Source organism: Bufo bufo, chromosome 2, assembly GCF_905171765.1.
Source record: "Bufo bufo chromosome 2, aBufBuf1.1, whole genome shotgun sequence".
NCBI lineage: Eukaryota > Metazoa > Chordata > Amphibia > Anura > Bufonidae > Bufo > Bufo bufo.
The window spans coordinates 559,465,701-559,480,391 of NC_053390.1; the positions used below are offsets into that span (position 1 = coordinate 559,465,701).

The 14,691-nt window shown below is 43.5% G+C and overlaps 1 protein-coding gene across 2 annotated transcripts in view; it reads left to right on the plus strand.

The window, feature by feature from the left end:
• CCSER1 (coiled-coil serine rich protein 1) overlaps positions 1–14,691 on the plus strand; it is a 1,167,669-nt gene that overhangs the window by 162,711 nt on the left and 990,267 nt on the right. For both annotated transcript variants that reach the window (XM_040418157.1, XM_040418158.1), the window contains exon 3: positions 12,483–12,670. In XM_040418157.1, coding sequence (XP_040274091.1) covers positions 12,483–12,670 — 188 coding nt within the window. The remainder of the gene's footprint in view (positions 1–12,482; positions 12,671–14,691) is intronic.

Genomic DNA, 14,691 nt, shown 5'->3' on the forward strand with positions numbered 1-14,691 from the left:
GCTTTGGGGGCCCGATGACCGCTTCGGCCCCATGGCTTCGGGGGCCCGATGACCGCTTCGGCCCCATGGCTTCGGGGGCCCGATGACCGCTTCGGCCCCATGGCTTCGGGGGCCCGATGACCGCTTCGGCCCCATGGCTTCGGGGGCCCGATGACCGCTTCGGCCCCATGGCTTCGGGGGCCCGATGACCGCTTCGGCCCCATGGCTTCGGGGGCCCGATGACCGCTTCGGCCCCATGGCTTCGGGGGCACGATGACCGCTTCGGCCCCATGGCTTCGGGGGCCCGATGACCGCTTCGGCCCCATGGCTTCGGGGGCCCGATGACAGCTTTGGCCCCATGGCTTCGGGGGCCCGATGACAGCTTTGGCCCCATGGCTTCGGGGGCCCGATGACAGCTTTGGCCCCATGGCTTCGGGGGCCTGATGACAGCTTTGGCCCCATGGCTTCGGGGGCCCGATGACTGTTTTCAGTCCTGCTGGGCTGATTGCCTGGTTGGTTGTCCATCTGTGCATCTGGGCTGATTTGGCCCCTATGTATCGCATACATACCTGCTTCCCTAATTTCCTAATAATCCATCCTAATAATCCATGTTGATTGCTCACTTTATGTTTTGACCGCAAACTGGTCCGGTTCGCCCTACAGAATCATTGTCATGTCTTGCGCAGATATTTCGTCTTTCTTTAATTGTTCATGCTTTCGTTCAGGTCCTGCCAGAGGAAGAACAAGTAGGGCAATTCCCTCTAACATTTCAGTCTCTGATCGTAGTCGATCATATCTTGTCAACCAGGTCCCTGCGCAAAGTCTTTGCCTTTTTACCACGACTAGGAATTCATTTTCGCCGGTAACTTCATTGCATTGCATTCCCTCACTTATGGGAGGGCATAGACAGAATCTTGTATATTATGGCTTCGTAGCTTCTTGCCGCACTAACCTCAGACTCCCTACAACCACGTTGAATCGGATTTTGGACAAAGTCCAGCATTTCCTCACGGTAGAAGATTCAGATACCAGGTTGGTCTTCACGTCTCAAGCGTAAAAACAATTAACAGGTGCCCCACCCTCCCTCCCTTATCTTCTCATTTCCACAGGGTATGCCCACTTATAGGCCTACCCTCGATCATGGCTTAGGGCACACCACAAGACATTTAGTCAGGTCAGCTAAGACACGCCTAGCTGGGTCAGGTTGTTCCCGTTGTTTCTCTCCCTAGGGTTCTTTGGATACCTCTTGGCCGTAGCCATGACCACAACTATAATATATAATGGCCCCCTGTATAATATATCATGGCCCCTCTGTATAATATAAAACGGTGCCCATTCTTTCTAAATATACTGGCCTCCTTTGTATCTCTTCTGCCCACCTCCATAGTGCCCCCAGTATGGCCCCCAGTACTTACATAAATAAATAAATAAATAAATAATACTCACCTCTCTTCATCACCTCTTGTAGTCTTTGCTTGGGCTTCCCGGCGCAGGCGGTCAGGAACACATCACCCTGCCCTCCTGCGCCCCATCATCACATCATCGCGCCATCTCGCAAGACCCGGCGCAGAAGGTCTCGGTGATATATTTGCGATCTCCTGGACTCCTGCGCCGCTCTGCTGCTTCTTAAAGCTTCAGGCCAGCCAGAACGGAGGTGATGGGAGCCATAGGCTTCCATCACCCTCATTTTACTGCCTTCTGCCTGGCGCCCCCTACAATTTGGTGCCCGGGTCAATGGCCCTCCTGGCCCCCCCCACGCTACCCCCCTGATACAACATAATAGCAACTATATAGATTTGGTATTGCTGTAATTGTACTGATCTGCAGAATAAGGTTATCAAGTCATTTTTAGCACATAGGGAAAGTAATAAAAAATATAAAAAAAACAATGGTGGAAATGTGTTTTTAGTACATGATATGGTGAATTACATGGTGCCATTTAAAAGATACACCCTGTAAAAAACAAGTTCTCATATGACTATGGGAATGGAAAAGTAAAACGAGTTATGGTTCTTGGAAGGTGGGGAGAACAAAAAGAAAACAAAAAAAAAGGTAATTCACTACATTCTTCAAGGGTGTAATTTTTCCATTTTTCCAAGTGTGGGATGATCATACATGAGTTTTGACGTGTCCCTATTAGGAGGCTAAGGGTACTTTAAAACTAGCGTTATTCTTTTCCGGTATTGAAAAAAATCGTATGGGAGGATTTATTAATGCTCCTATTCTGGTAGAAAAATCTCTAATTTTGAGGAAAAATGTTTGCCCCTGTAAGGGTACTTTCACACTTGCGTTATTCTTTTCCGGCACTGAGTTCCGTCCTAGGGGCTCAATACCGGAAAAGAACTGATCAGTTATATCATAATGCATTCTGAATGGAGAGCAATCCGTTCAGGATGCATCAGGATGTCTTCAGTTCAGTCACTCTTACGGTATTTGGCCACAGAAAATACTGCAGCATGCTGCAGTATTTTCTCCATCCAAAATTCCGAAACATTTGCCGGAATTCCGGATTCGGCACCAAGTGTTCCGGCATGCGCAGACCTTTAAAAATGCAAAAAAATAAATACTGGATCCGTTTTTTCGGATGACACAGGAGAGACGGATCCAGTGTTTCAATGCATTTGTTACGTCTACAAATGCTATCCGTTTGCACACAGATTTCCGGATCCGGCAGGCAGTTCCGGCGACGGATCTTCACAACGCAAGTGTGAAAGTACCCTAGGACTATTTAATTATCACTTTATCTTAAACACATTATTTCATTGGTATACTTTCATCTAAAATTTGTTAAAATGGAATCAAACGACAAAGGAAATGACTGGGCCTTCTTACAAGTAATCTAAATAAGGAATACACCAAGCTAATAAAATATACATAGAACAGACGGTTCAAAGTTCTGCCCTTCCCAAACTATTATGCCTGAGCAGCATCACAGTTCTTTCAACTTGAGCAGAAGCATCTATTTAATTAGATTTTTACATCCATAATAGCCACTAATGATTTCTACCCTGAGGCGATCTAAAATTGTCATAAAATGCTGATATTGTCTGTAATTGGAATGCAAAACGTGTCATCAGCCCTAATTAGATATAGACCAGGTGATTTTTATATATTTAATTCCACACATAATATGCCATGATGGCTTATCAACCAGTCAAGTGGCACTCAGCTGATGCTTAGCTACTGTAGTTCATACATTTTGAGATAATTAAATGACATTGATCAGTGTTTTTTTTTGTTCTGTATTCTGCACATTGCGTAAAAAGAGGTGCAAGTATATTTCTATAGTTACTATAGATATAATAGGGTCCAAGATGGAGGGTGAGGGATTTATATGGTTGGTCTATAGAGCACAAACATTTCTTCTGGAAGCCCTGTCTATGATCCTAAAGGCTCTGAACTTATTTAGCTAGAGAGCCACGCTACATATTAATAAGTTGAGTCCCAAAAGATTTCTAAGAAAAGAAAATGTCTATAAAGAATTTGAACCGAGCACTGTTAGATGTTTAAGCTATTTCCATCCGGGTACCAAACAGGTTAAGTCTTTAAATACTAAGTTGGGCCTCTTTCACATGTCATTGGGTCTTTGGAAAAACAATGGGGCCATGCACTACTTTGGTCCTTGATGGAGACCAGGCATACCCTTTGAAGTCTATGGGTCCTTCAAAACCACTGACAGAACATGGATGGCATCCGTGTTGAGGCAGTGGCTTTCACTGACCATTGGTAGGAGACATAGAAATCCCCTTTAAGCCTAGCAGTATATATGAAATACGGATGACACAAGAAGGGCAAAAAAACAGACATACACCATAAACCCAGATCCTTCATGGACTTTAGAGTAAATCTTTTTTATTGGTGTTTTCAATGGTTGGCAAATTGAGCCATAATTCGCAAAATTAGAAAAAATGCGTATAGCAGCACAACGAAAAATTAAAGTCTTATCTTGTGGTGGTGCCAGCCGTGTTGGGAGCCAGTCAGAAGTTCCCCCTTGGATGCGTCATATAGAAGAAACCGCAGCACTCTCCTGTCTTCAGTTCAGTGGAATTTATTTCACCAGCAAAAAAATGCGATGTTTCGACCGTAAAGGTCTTTCTCAAGCAAGAGAAAGACCTTTACGGTCGAAACATCGCATTTTTTTGCTGGTGAAATAAATTCCACTGAATTGAAGACAGGAGAGTGCTGCGGTTTCTTCTATATGTCGCAAAATTAGAAAGCATAACAATATACGCCTATACAATAGGCTTGCTGAAGAGACATTTGGATACATCAATGGTTTGCAATTTGCATAATAGTATAAAAGTAGGGTCCGCAACATTTGGACCTTAATATCAAAATGTAAAAGGTAAAGAGGGGAGAGGGAAGCCCGGGGAGGGAAAGAGGGGGAAGTGAGGTAGTCCAATCTCAGTTTGTCTTGATTCAAAGGGCCCTTTCTACTTTGTTCATGTTTCTACACTCAAATTTCAATTCAGGCCTAGGGATCTTCTGTTATTCAGGTTGAGTAATTAGAGTTATTGAGCCATGGGCTCCAAGTGAGTAGCCTAGACTTCAGGGGTAGAATCGTGGAAGGTACTAGACTTTCATACCTACAGGACTTGTTAATCTCTAGAATAACCTCTGCTATAGTTGGTGAAACTGTTTGTTTCCAGTAACGTGTGATAACCAATTTAGCACTAAGTAGGATGTGTCCAACTAGGTTCCTGCATTCAGGGGGGATATTGTGTATGCCTAAAAACAAAAGAGCCAGTTCAGGACGGGGTCAACAACCTGAGAGGTTATCTCCGTGATCAGATCAAAAACACTGCGCCAGTATGGGGTAAGTATGGGGCATGTCCATAAGATATGGAGTAATGAGCCTCTAGCTCCGCATTCCCTCCAGCAGTAGGGGGAGGATGAAGGGTATATCCTGCTCAGTCTCTGTGGAGTGAAGTACCAATGCAAGAGGGTCTTCAGCCCTGCTTCATAATGGGAAACACATTTGAAATTGGAGGTTAGGAATCTAATAGCTTGAGACCAATGCTCATCTAGAAAGGTTTCCCCCAATTCTGTTTCCCATTTTTTGATGGGTAAAGTTTTGGTAAAAGTAGCTTTTTCCCCCAAAACATCATACACATAACGCGTAGTATGCTTTTTAACCACCTCAGCCCCCAGTGCTTAAACACCCTGAAAGACCAGGCCACTTTTTACACTTCTGACCTACACTACTTTCACCATTTATTGCTCGGTCATGCAACTTACCACCCAAATGAATTTTACCTCCTTTTCTTCTCACTAATAGAGCTTTCATTTGGTGGTATTTCATTGCTGCTGACATTTTTACTTTTTTTGTTATTAATCGAAATTTAACGATTTTTTTGCAAAAAAATGACATTTTTCACTTTCAGTTGTAAAATTTTGCAAAAAAAATGACATCCATATATAAATTTTGCTCTAAATTTATTGTTCTACATGTCTTTGATAAAAAAAAAATGTTTGGGTAAAAAAAAAATGGTTTGGGTAAAAGTTATAGCGTTTACAAACTATGGTACAAAAATGTGAATTTCCGCTTTTTGAAGCAGCTCTGACTTTCTGAGCACCTGTCATGTTTCCTGAGGTTCTACAATGCCCAGACAGTACAAACACCCCACAAATGACCCCATTTCGGAAAGTACACACCCTAAGGTATTCGCTGATGGGCATAGTGAGTTCATAGAACTTTTTATTTTTTGTCACAAGTTAGCGGAAAATGATGATTTTTTTTTTTTTTTTTTTTCTTACAAAGTCTCATATTCCACTAACTTGTGACAAAAAATAAAAACTTCCATGAACTCACTATGCCCATCACGAAATACCTTGGGGTCTCTTCTTTCCAAAATGGGGTCACTTGTGGGGTAGTTATACTGCCCTGGCATTCTAGGGGCCCAAATGTGTGGTAAGGAGTTTGAAATCAAATTCTGTAAAAACTGACCAGTGAAATCCGAAAGGTGCTCTTTGGAATGTGGGCCCCTTTGCCCACCTAGGCTGCAAAAAAGTGTCACACATCTGGTATCTCCGTATTCAGTAGAAGTTGGGGAATGTGTTTTGGGGTGTCATTTTACATATACCCATGCTGGGTGAGATAAATATCTTGGTCAAATGCCAACTTTGTATAAAAAAATGGGAAAAGTTGTCTTTTGCCAAGATATTTCTCTCACCCAGCATGGGTATATGTAAAAAGACACCCCAAAACACATTCCCCAACTTCTCCTGAATACGGAGATACCAGATGTGTGACACTTTTTTGCAGCCTAGGTGGGCAAAGGGGCCCATATTCCAAAGAGCACCTTTCGGATTTCACTCGTCATTTTTTACAGAATTTGATTTCAAACTCCTTACCACACATTTGGGCCCCTAGAATGCCAGGGCAGTATAACTACCCCACAAGTGACCCCATTTTGGAAAGAAGAGACCCCAAGGTATTCGCTAATGGGCATAGTGAGTTCATGGAAGTTTTTATTTTTTGTCACAAGTTAGTGGAATATGAGACTTTGTATGAAAAAAAAAAAAATATAAAAAAAATCATCATTTTCCACTAACTTGTGACAAAAAATAAAAAATTCTAGGAACTCGCCATGCCCCTCACGGAATACCTTGGGGTGTCTTCTTTCCAAAATGGGGTCACTTGTGGGGTAGTTATACTGCCCTGGCATTTTCCAGGGGCCCTAATGTGTGGTAAGTAGGTAAATGACCAGTGAAATCCAAAAGGTGCTCTTTGGAATATGGGCCCCTTTGCCCACCTAGGCTGCAAAAAAGTGCCACACATGTGGTATCTCCGTACTCAGGAGAAGTTGGGGAATGTGTTTTGGGGTGTCTTTTTACATATACCCATGCTGGGTGAGAGAAATATCTTGGCAAAAGACAACTTTTCCCATTTTTTTATACAAAGTTGGCATTTGACCAAGATATTTATCTCACCCAGCATGGGTATATGTAAAATGACACCCCAAAACACATTCCCCACCTTCTCCTGAGTACGGAGATACCAGATGTGTGACACTTTTTTGCAGCCTAGGTGGGCAAAGGGGCCCATATTCCAAAGAGCACCTTTCGGATTTCACTCGTCATTTTTTACAGAATTTGATTTCAAACTCCTTACCACACATTTGGGCCCCTAAAATACCAGGGCATTATACCTACCCCACAAGTGACACCATTTTGGAAAGAATAGACCCCAAGGTATTCGCTGATGGGCATAGTGAGTTCATGGAAGTTTTTATTTTTTGTCACAAGTTAGTGGAATATGAGACTTTGTATGAAAAAAAAAAAAAAAAATCATCATTTTCCACTAACTTGTGACAAAAAATAAAAAATTCTAGGAACTCGCCATGCCCCTCACGGAATACCTTGGGGTGTCTTCTTTCCAAAATGGGGTCACTTGTGGGGTAGTTATACTGCCCTGGCATTTTCCAGGGGCCCTAATGTGTGGTAAGTAGGTAAATGACCAGTGAAATCCGAAAGGTGCTCTTTGGAATATGGGCCCCTTTGCCCACCTAGGCTGCAAAAAAGTGTCACACATCTGGTATCTCCGTACTCGGGAGAAGTTGGGGAATGTGTTTTGGGGTGTCTTTTTACATATACCCATGCTGGGTGAGAGAAATATCTTGGCAAAAGACAACTTTTCCCATTTTTTTATACAAAGTTGGCATTTGACCAAGATATTTATCTCACCCAGCATGGGTATATGTAAAATGACACCCCAAAACACATTCCCCAACTTCTCCTGAGTACGGCGATACCAGATGTGTGACACTTTTTTGCAGCCTAGATTTGCAAAGGGGCCCAAATTCCTTTTAGGAGGGCATTTTTAGACATTTGGATACCAGACTTCTTCTCACGCTTTGGGGCCCCTAGAATGCCAGGGCAGTATAAATACCCCACATGTGACCCCATTTTGGAAAGAAGACACCCCAAGGTATTCAATGAGGGGCATGGCGAGTTCATAGAAATTTTTTTTTTTTGGCACAAGTTAGCGGAAATTGATATTTTTTATTTTTTTCTCACAAAGTCTCCCGTTCCGCTAACTTGGGACAAAAATTTCATTCTTTCATGGACTCAATATGTCCCTCACGGAATACCTGGGGGCGTCTTCTTTCCGAAATGGGGTCACATGTGGGGTATTTATACTGCCCTGGCATTCTAGGGGCCCTAAAGCGTGAGAAGAAGTCTGGAATATAAATGTCTAAAAAATTTTACGCATTTGGATTCCGTGAGGGGTATGGTGAGTTCATGTGAGATTTAATTTTTTGTCACAAGTTAGTGGAATATGAGACTTTGTAAGAAAAAAAAATAATAATTCCGCTAACTTGGGCCAAAAAAATGTCTGAATGGAGCCTTACAGGGGGGTGATCAATGACAGGGGGGTGATCAATGACAGGGGGGTTGATCAATGACAGGGGGTTGATCAATGACAGGGGGGTGATCAATGACAGGGGGGTGATCAATGACAGGGGGGTGATCAATGACAGGGGGGGTGATCAATGACAGGGGGGGTGATCAATGACAGGGGTGGTGATCAATGACAGGGGGGTAATCAATGACAGGGGGGTGATCAGGGAGTCTATATGGGGTGATAACCACAGTCATTGATCATGCCCCTGTAAGGCTTCATTCAGACGTCCGGATGCGTTTTGCGGATCCGATCCATCTATCAGTGGATCCGTAAAAATCATGCGGACGTCTGAATGGAGCTTTACAGGGGGGTGATCAATGACAGGGGGGTAATCAATGACAGGGGGGTGATCAGGGAGTCTATATGGGGTGATCACCACAGTCATTGATCATGCCCCTGTAAGGCTTCATTCAGACGTCCGGATGCGTTTTGCGGATCCGATCCATCTATCAGTGGATCCGTAAAAATCATGCGGACGTCTGAATGGAGCTTTACAGGGGGGTAATCAATGACAGGGGGGTGATCAATGACAGGGGGGTGATCAGGGAGTCTATATGGGGTGATAACCACAGTCATTGATCATGCCCCTGTAAGGCTTCATTCAGACGTCCGGATGCGTTTTGCGGATCCGATCCATCTATCAGTGGATCCGTAAAAATCATGCGGACATCTGAATGGAGCTTTACAGGGGGGTGATCAGGCAGTCTATATGGGGTGATCACCACAGTCATTGATCATGCCCCTGTAAGGCTTCATTCAGACGTCCGGATGCGTTTTGCGGATCCGATCCATCTATCAGTGGATCCGTAAAAATCATGCGGACGTCTGAATGGAGCTTTACAGGGGGGTAATCAATGACAGGGGGTGATCAATGACAGGGGGGTGATCAGGGAGTCTATATGGGGTGATAACCACAGTCATTGATCATGCCCCTGTAAGGCTTCATTCAGACGTCCGGATGCGTTTTGCGGATCCGATCCATCTATCAGTGGATCCGTAAAAATCATGCGGACATCTGAATGGAGCTTTACAGGGGGTTGATCAATGACAGGGGGGTAATCAATGACAGGGGGGTGATCAGGGAGTCTATATGGGGTGATCAGGGGTGATTAGGGGTGATCAGGGGCTAATAAGGGGTTAATAAGTGACGGGGGGGGTGTGTAGTGTAGTGTAGTGGTGCTTGGTGGGACTTTACTGAGCTACCTGTGTCCTCTGGTGGTCGATCCAAACAAATGGGACCACCAGAGGACCAGGTAGCAGGTATATTAGACGCTGTTATCAAAACAGCGTCTAATATACCTGTTAGGGGTTAAAAAAAACACATCTCCAGCCTGCCAGCGAACGATCGCCGCTGGCAGGCTGGAGATCAACTCTCTTACCTTCCGTTCCTCTGAGCGCGCGCGCCTGTGTGCGCGCGTTCACAGGAAATCTCGCGTCTCGCGAGAGGACGCGCCGGCGCGTCCAGGAGGAATGAATCAACCACCTCCAGGACGCGTCTGTGCGTACAGCGGTCCGGAGGTGGTTAAAAAGAGACGGGGAATGGAACAGTCTCCATATATCGGAGTTTATGGAGGGTGGATTTTGCGTAATCTTAGCAATAAAATGTCTGACTCTAAGAACCTTCATGGACTTTAAAAGTTACAGATAAAACACTGACCGCCTTGGTGACAGACGTGTTCACTGATATTGTAGTTTTACAGTACTTGTTCTAGTGCCAAATGCTTCCTACATGATTCTGTGATATAGCACTGAGGTCAACTACTAATAATATGGTTATAAGTCAGCTAATAGTGATATGGTTGTAAGTGCAGTGAGCTCCCTGAGAAGCCTGTGCAGAGGATGGGAGTGGTGGTGGCCTTGATGAGGTATTGTGTCATGGTGTACTCCCTCTGGCTGTTGCTCTCTGGAGTTAGGTGTAGTGCAACGGTAGTTTGAAGAATCAGGTCAGAAGTTTTTACTTAGTGCAAAATTATAACTTGTGGTACACCCAGCAGCAGTAAATACAAAGTGCAGATTCTGGCACCAGTTGAGGAGGCACGGTGGCAGGTTGGATAACTATATATTGGCACTTGTGGGGATAGGTATCCACTGTAGGATTCAGACTTGAGCTTTGTCTGGCCTAGTAGTGGTATAGGTGATGGGTTTCTGAGCCGTAGTACCTCACCTTGCAGCAGTGTCAGTAAAGCTGTATTTTGCTGACCACTCTGCTGTCTTGTCCTTCAGCTGCTTTCTGAAAGCAGAATTTGCTAATCTCTCTACAGAGATGGTCTCAAAGGAGAATAATATATTTCTCCCAGGAGTAGGAGCTCTAGAATGCACTTCCTCTCCTCTCTACAGCTAGACAGGAACTCCACCTCCTGGTAGGAAGCTGGACCAGCCCATTCCTACCAAGAGGGGAGGAACAGGTTGATTAGTCATGTTCCTGCCAACCTTTGCCAATCATACCTTCATCTGGCTGGACTGCATGGCCAAAATAATAAAATACAAAACATTACAATGCATAACTATGTACAATTGCAGACACCCCCAGGTCTGGGGTACTGGATACGATGATTATTCATTGGTGTACAATGTGATCTGCAGCCACTAATAGTATAGAACCAACCAGCAAGAGATGTCTATGTAAGCCTACTACTACAATGACTAGGTAAATTTCATAGATTTCTGTTTAAGGGCTCATGCACATGGCCGTTGCATACAGCGGGTCCGCAATACACAGGGCACCGGCCGTGTGCACCCCTCATCACGGCTGCGGACCAATTCACTTGAATGTTAAACAAAACATGCAATGCAACAGCTCACTGCAAACCAAATAAAGTACAAAATTGCATCATAATTGCAAATGCTATACTAATAAGTTAGAGATGTTGGCACATAACAGGTAAAATTTAGTGTTAGGAACCCGTCTAACTAGAGATCGCCTTGACGTGCGGCAGACGGGCTCAAATAATTTTGTACAAAACGATTTGCCAAGCATCTCTAACTTATTAGTATAGCATTTGCAATTATGATCCAATTTTGTACTTTATTTGGTTTGCAGTGAGCTGTTGCATTGCATGTTTTGTTTAACAGTCTTGTTCTCAGCCATAGCAACGCGCCCCTGCGCTTTGGGATGTGCTGACTGACCCCCTTTTTCTTTGCAATTCACTTGAATGGGTCCGCAAACCCGGAGATGCGGTGCGGAAGCATGGATCGGAACCCCACGGAAGCATTACAGAGTGCTTCCGTGGGTTTTCTGAGCCCTTCCATACCCATTCTGTAAATGTATATCACATGGGTTTAATTATCTGGTGCCAGGGGGTAAAGCACCAATATCCGTAAGGCTGTATTAGACTGCCAGATTGTCTGCCATATGATCACTAATGAGTGTTCATGGTAACGCTCGTTAGCGATGATCTGGCAGTGTAATACTGCCGCTGATTATCCGATGAACGAGCAAAGCTTGTTTATCGGGAAATCCAAACCTTTCAACAGGTTTTAAAATCATTGTTTGCAGGCGGCAGATCGTACTGTCTAATCATGATCTGCTGCTGGCAAACAATGACTCAGTATAGGGAAGAGCCATGGCATTAAGGATCACTCGTCCCCATACTGAGGAGGAGATCGTTGCATGGAATAGCAGCAGTCTCCTCCGCTGACGAGCAGGCGATTATCGGGAAGAAACGCTTCCCTCCCGACAATCGCCTGTCTGATCTGGCTGTCTTACAGCCTTTAGAGCTATGAAGATGGAGCTATTTCTCTACCTACAGTACTTACCCTGGTCCCATTACCAGTCCATGTGCTGGTACTGTAAGTAAAAATATATGTTTATTCTTCACAAATATTGTTAGTGCAACATGTTTTTATAGTTTTTTTTATAGGTTTATATAGTTAGTATGCTTATATAATATTCAGCTAATGGAATTTCATCACTAAATAAAACATAAAGGAATAATAATAATATTAATAATAAATAATAATAAAAACAATAATAACAATGTATTTTTCTTACAATGAATATCTCTAGGGACAGAAATGTTTTTTTTTTATTCTGAGACAACCACATGCATTTCCTTTTAATAAACACTTATTAGAGCTACCATCTGTGTGTTCACAGTTAACTATGCCAGCAGTTTCAGCCCACATCGAGATGGGCGATATTCAGAGAGACGTTTGCGTTCTTCCTCAGAGGGCACAGCAGGGGGCAGCAGAATGGCTTTCAAACCAAAGGAGGGAAGTTCAGATGAAGGGGGTCATTTTCGAAAACAGAGAACAATCTCAACGTCTTCAAAAATGAATAGCATGGTAAGTGAAAAATGCATTTATTTGACTTCATGATTATAAAATTATTATTGTGTCTAAAATTATATCTATAAATGATCTAATCAATCCATTCAGTTATCAAATTCACCAGTCTTCTCAATCCTCAGATCATACAGCACTCATGTATGTTACAGGATTATAGAAGTAAACTTCATATTGTCCAATGTATCCCAACAGAATAGGGGGTAAGTGTCTGATAGCTGGTGGTCTGACCACGAGACCCTCAGCAGTCCTGAAAATGAGGGTCCGCAAGTGCCATTGAATTGCCCTATGAGAATGGAGTGGTATTGCGCATGTGCGACCTCCGTTACATTCACTTCTATGGGACTTTTGCGAGCACTGTACTTGACAGTCCCATAGAAGTGCATGGAGCGGAGGATGCACATGTGTACACCGCTCAGTTCCATCGGGCATATTGGCGGCACGTGTAAAACCCCGTTCTCATGATCACTCAGGTTCTCATCAGTTGGTCCCCCAGTGATCAAACACTTGGACAAGTGTTATGGATAAGTTTTATTAGTGGCACAACCCCTTTAAAGGAACTCTCCAAGAAAAGCTGATATGTTGTATTATGCCTAGTGCAAGGCTTGACGGCTGGTGCACAACTGAGAGATCCAAAGAACATTGAGGCTAGAAGTCATTCCCTACCCATTCAGGCCCCACACTAAACATAACATACGACCTACAATCACTGTGCCCCTTGTGCCAGAATTCTGACTCGTTCTTTCTTTATGGTGCAAATCAGTTCAGACAAATGTATTATTGATTTGAACAAAAAGAACAGATGCTAGACATTGTCTAGAAAAGGGTTTTGATGAGTCGTAAAATGAGCCACATGTATTACCGCCAGGCACCAGTCTTCTAATGCAAAATAGTGGTCTGAAGTGAGCCAAAGAGTTGGCTTAAAATGAGAAAAGTGTCCAAGTTCATGCAAGATGCTCCAAATCTATAATACAGTGTGTACCACTTTTTGATTCCAGAGGGGAAGCAAACCAGGCTGGTGCAGTGAGCTGCATTTATATTAATATAAGCAGATATATAACGCGAGTTTGACCGCGACGCGTGGTTGATTAAGTGTGGTTGATTAAGTGTGTGACTTAAGATTAAGTGAGGGAGTATCTGAGAGCTAAATAATTTGTGGACATTGATGAGTGGCTGTGTTTGACTGTATTTTGTGCTGTGATAACACTTTTTTTTTTCTTTCTCCAGGGGTTGCACAGGTGAGCAATTAGGGTGTGGCTGTTTAATTAGGGTGTGGCTGTCTAATTAGGAGACTTTAAAAACTCAGCAGTAAGAACAGCACAGCCTTTTTGATTCCAGAGGGGAAGCAAACCAGGCTGGTGCAGTGAGCTGCATTTATATTAATATAAGCAGATATATAACGCGAGTTTGACCGCGACGCGTGGTTGATTAAGTGTGGTTGTGTAAGTGTGTGACTTAAGATTAAGTGAGGGAGTATCTGAGAGCTAAATAATTTGTGGACATTGATGAGTGGCTGTGTTTGACTGTATTTTGTGCTGTGATAACACTTTTTTTTTTCTTTCTCCAGGGGTTGCACAGGTGAGCAATTAGGGTGTGGCTGTTTAATTAGGGTGTGGCTGTCTAATTAGGAGACTTTAAAAACTCAGCAGTAAGAACAGCACAGCCTTTTTGATTCCAGAGGGGAAGCAAACCAGGCTGGTGCAGTGAGCTGCATTTATATTAATATAAGCAGATATATAACGCGAGTTTGACCGCGACGCGTGGTTGATTAAGTGTGGTTGTGTAAGTGTGTGACTTAAGATTAAGTGAGGGAGTATCTGAGAGCTAAATAATTTGTGGACATTGATGAGTGGCTGTGTTTGACTGTATTTTGTGCTGTGATAACACTTTTTTTTTTCTTTCTCCAGGGGTTGCACAGGTGAGCAATTAGGGTGTGGCTGTTTAATTAGGGTGTGGCTGTCTAATTAGGAGACTTTAAAAACTCAGCAGTAAGAACAGCACAGCCTTTTTGATTCCAGAGG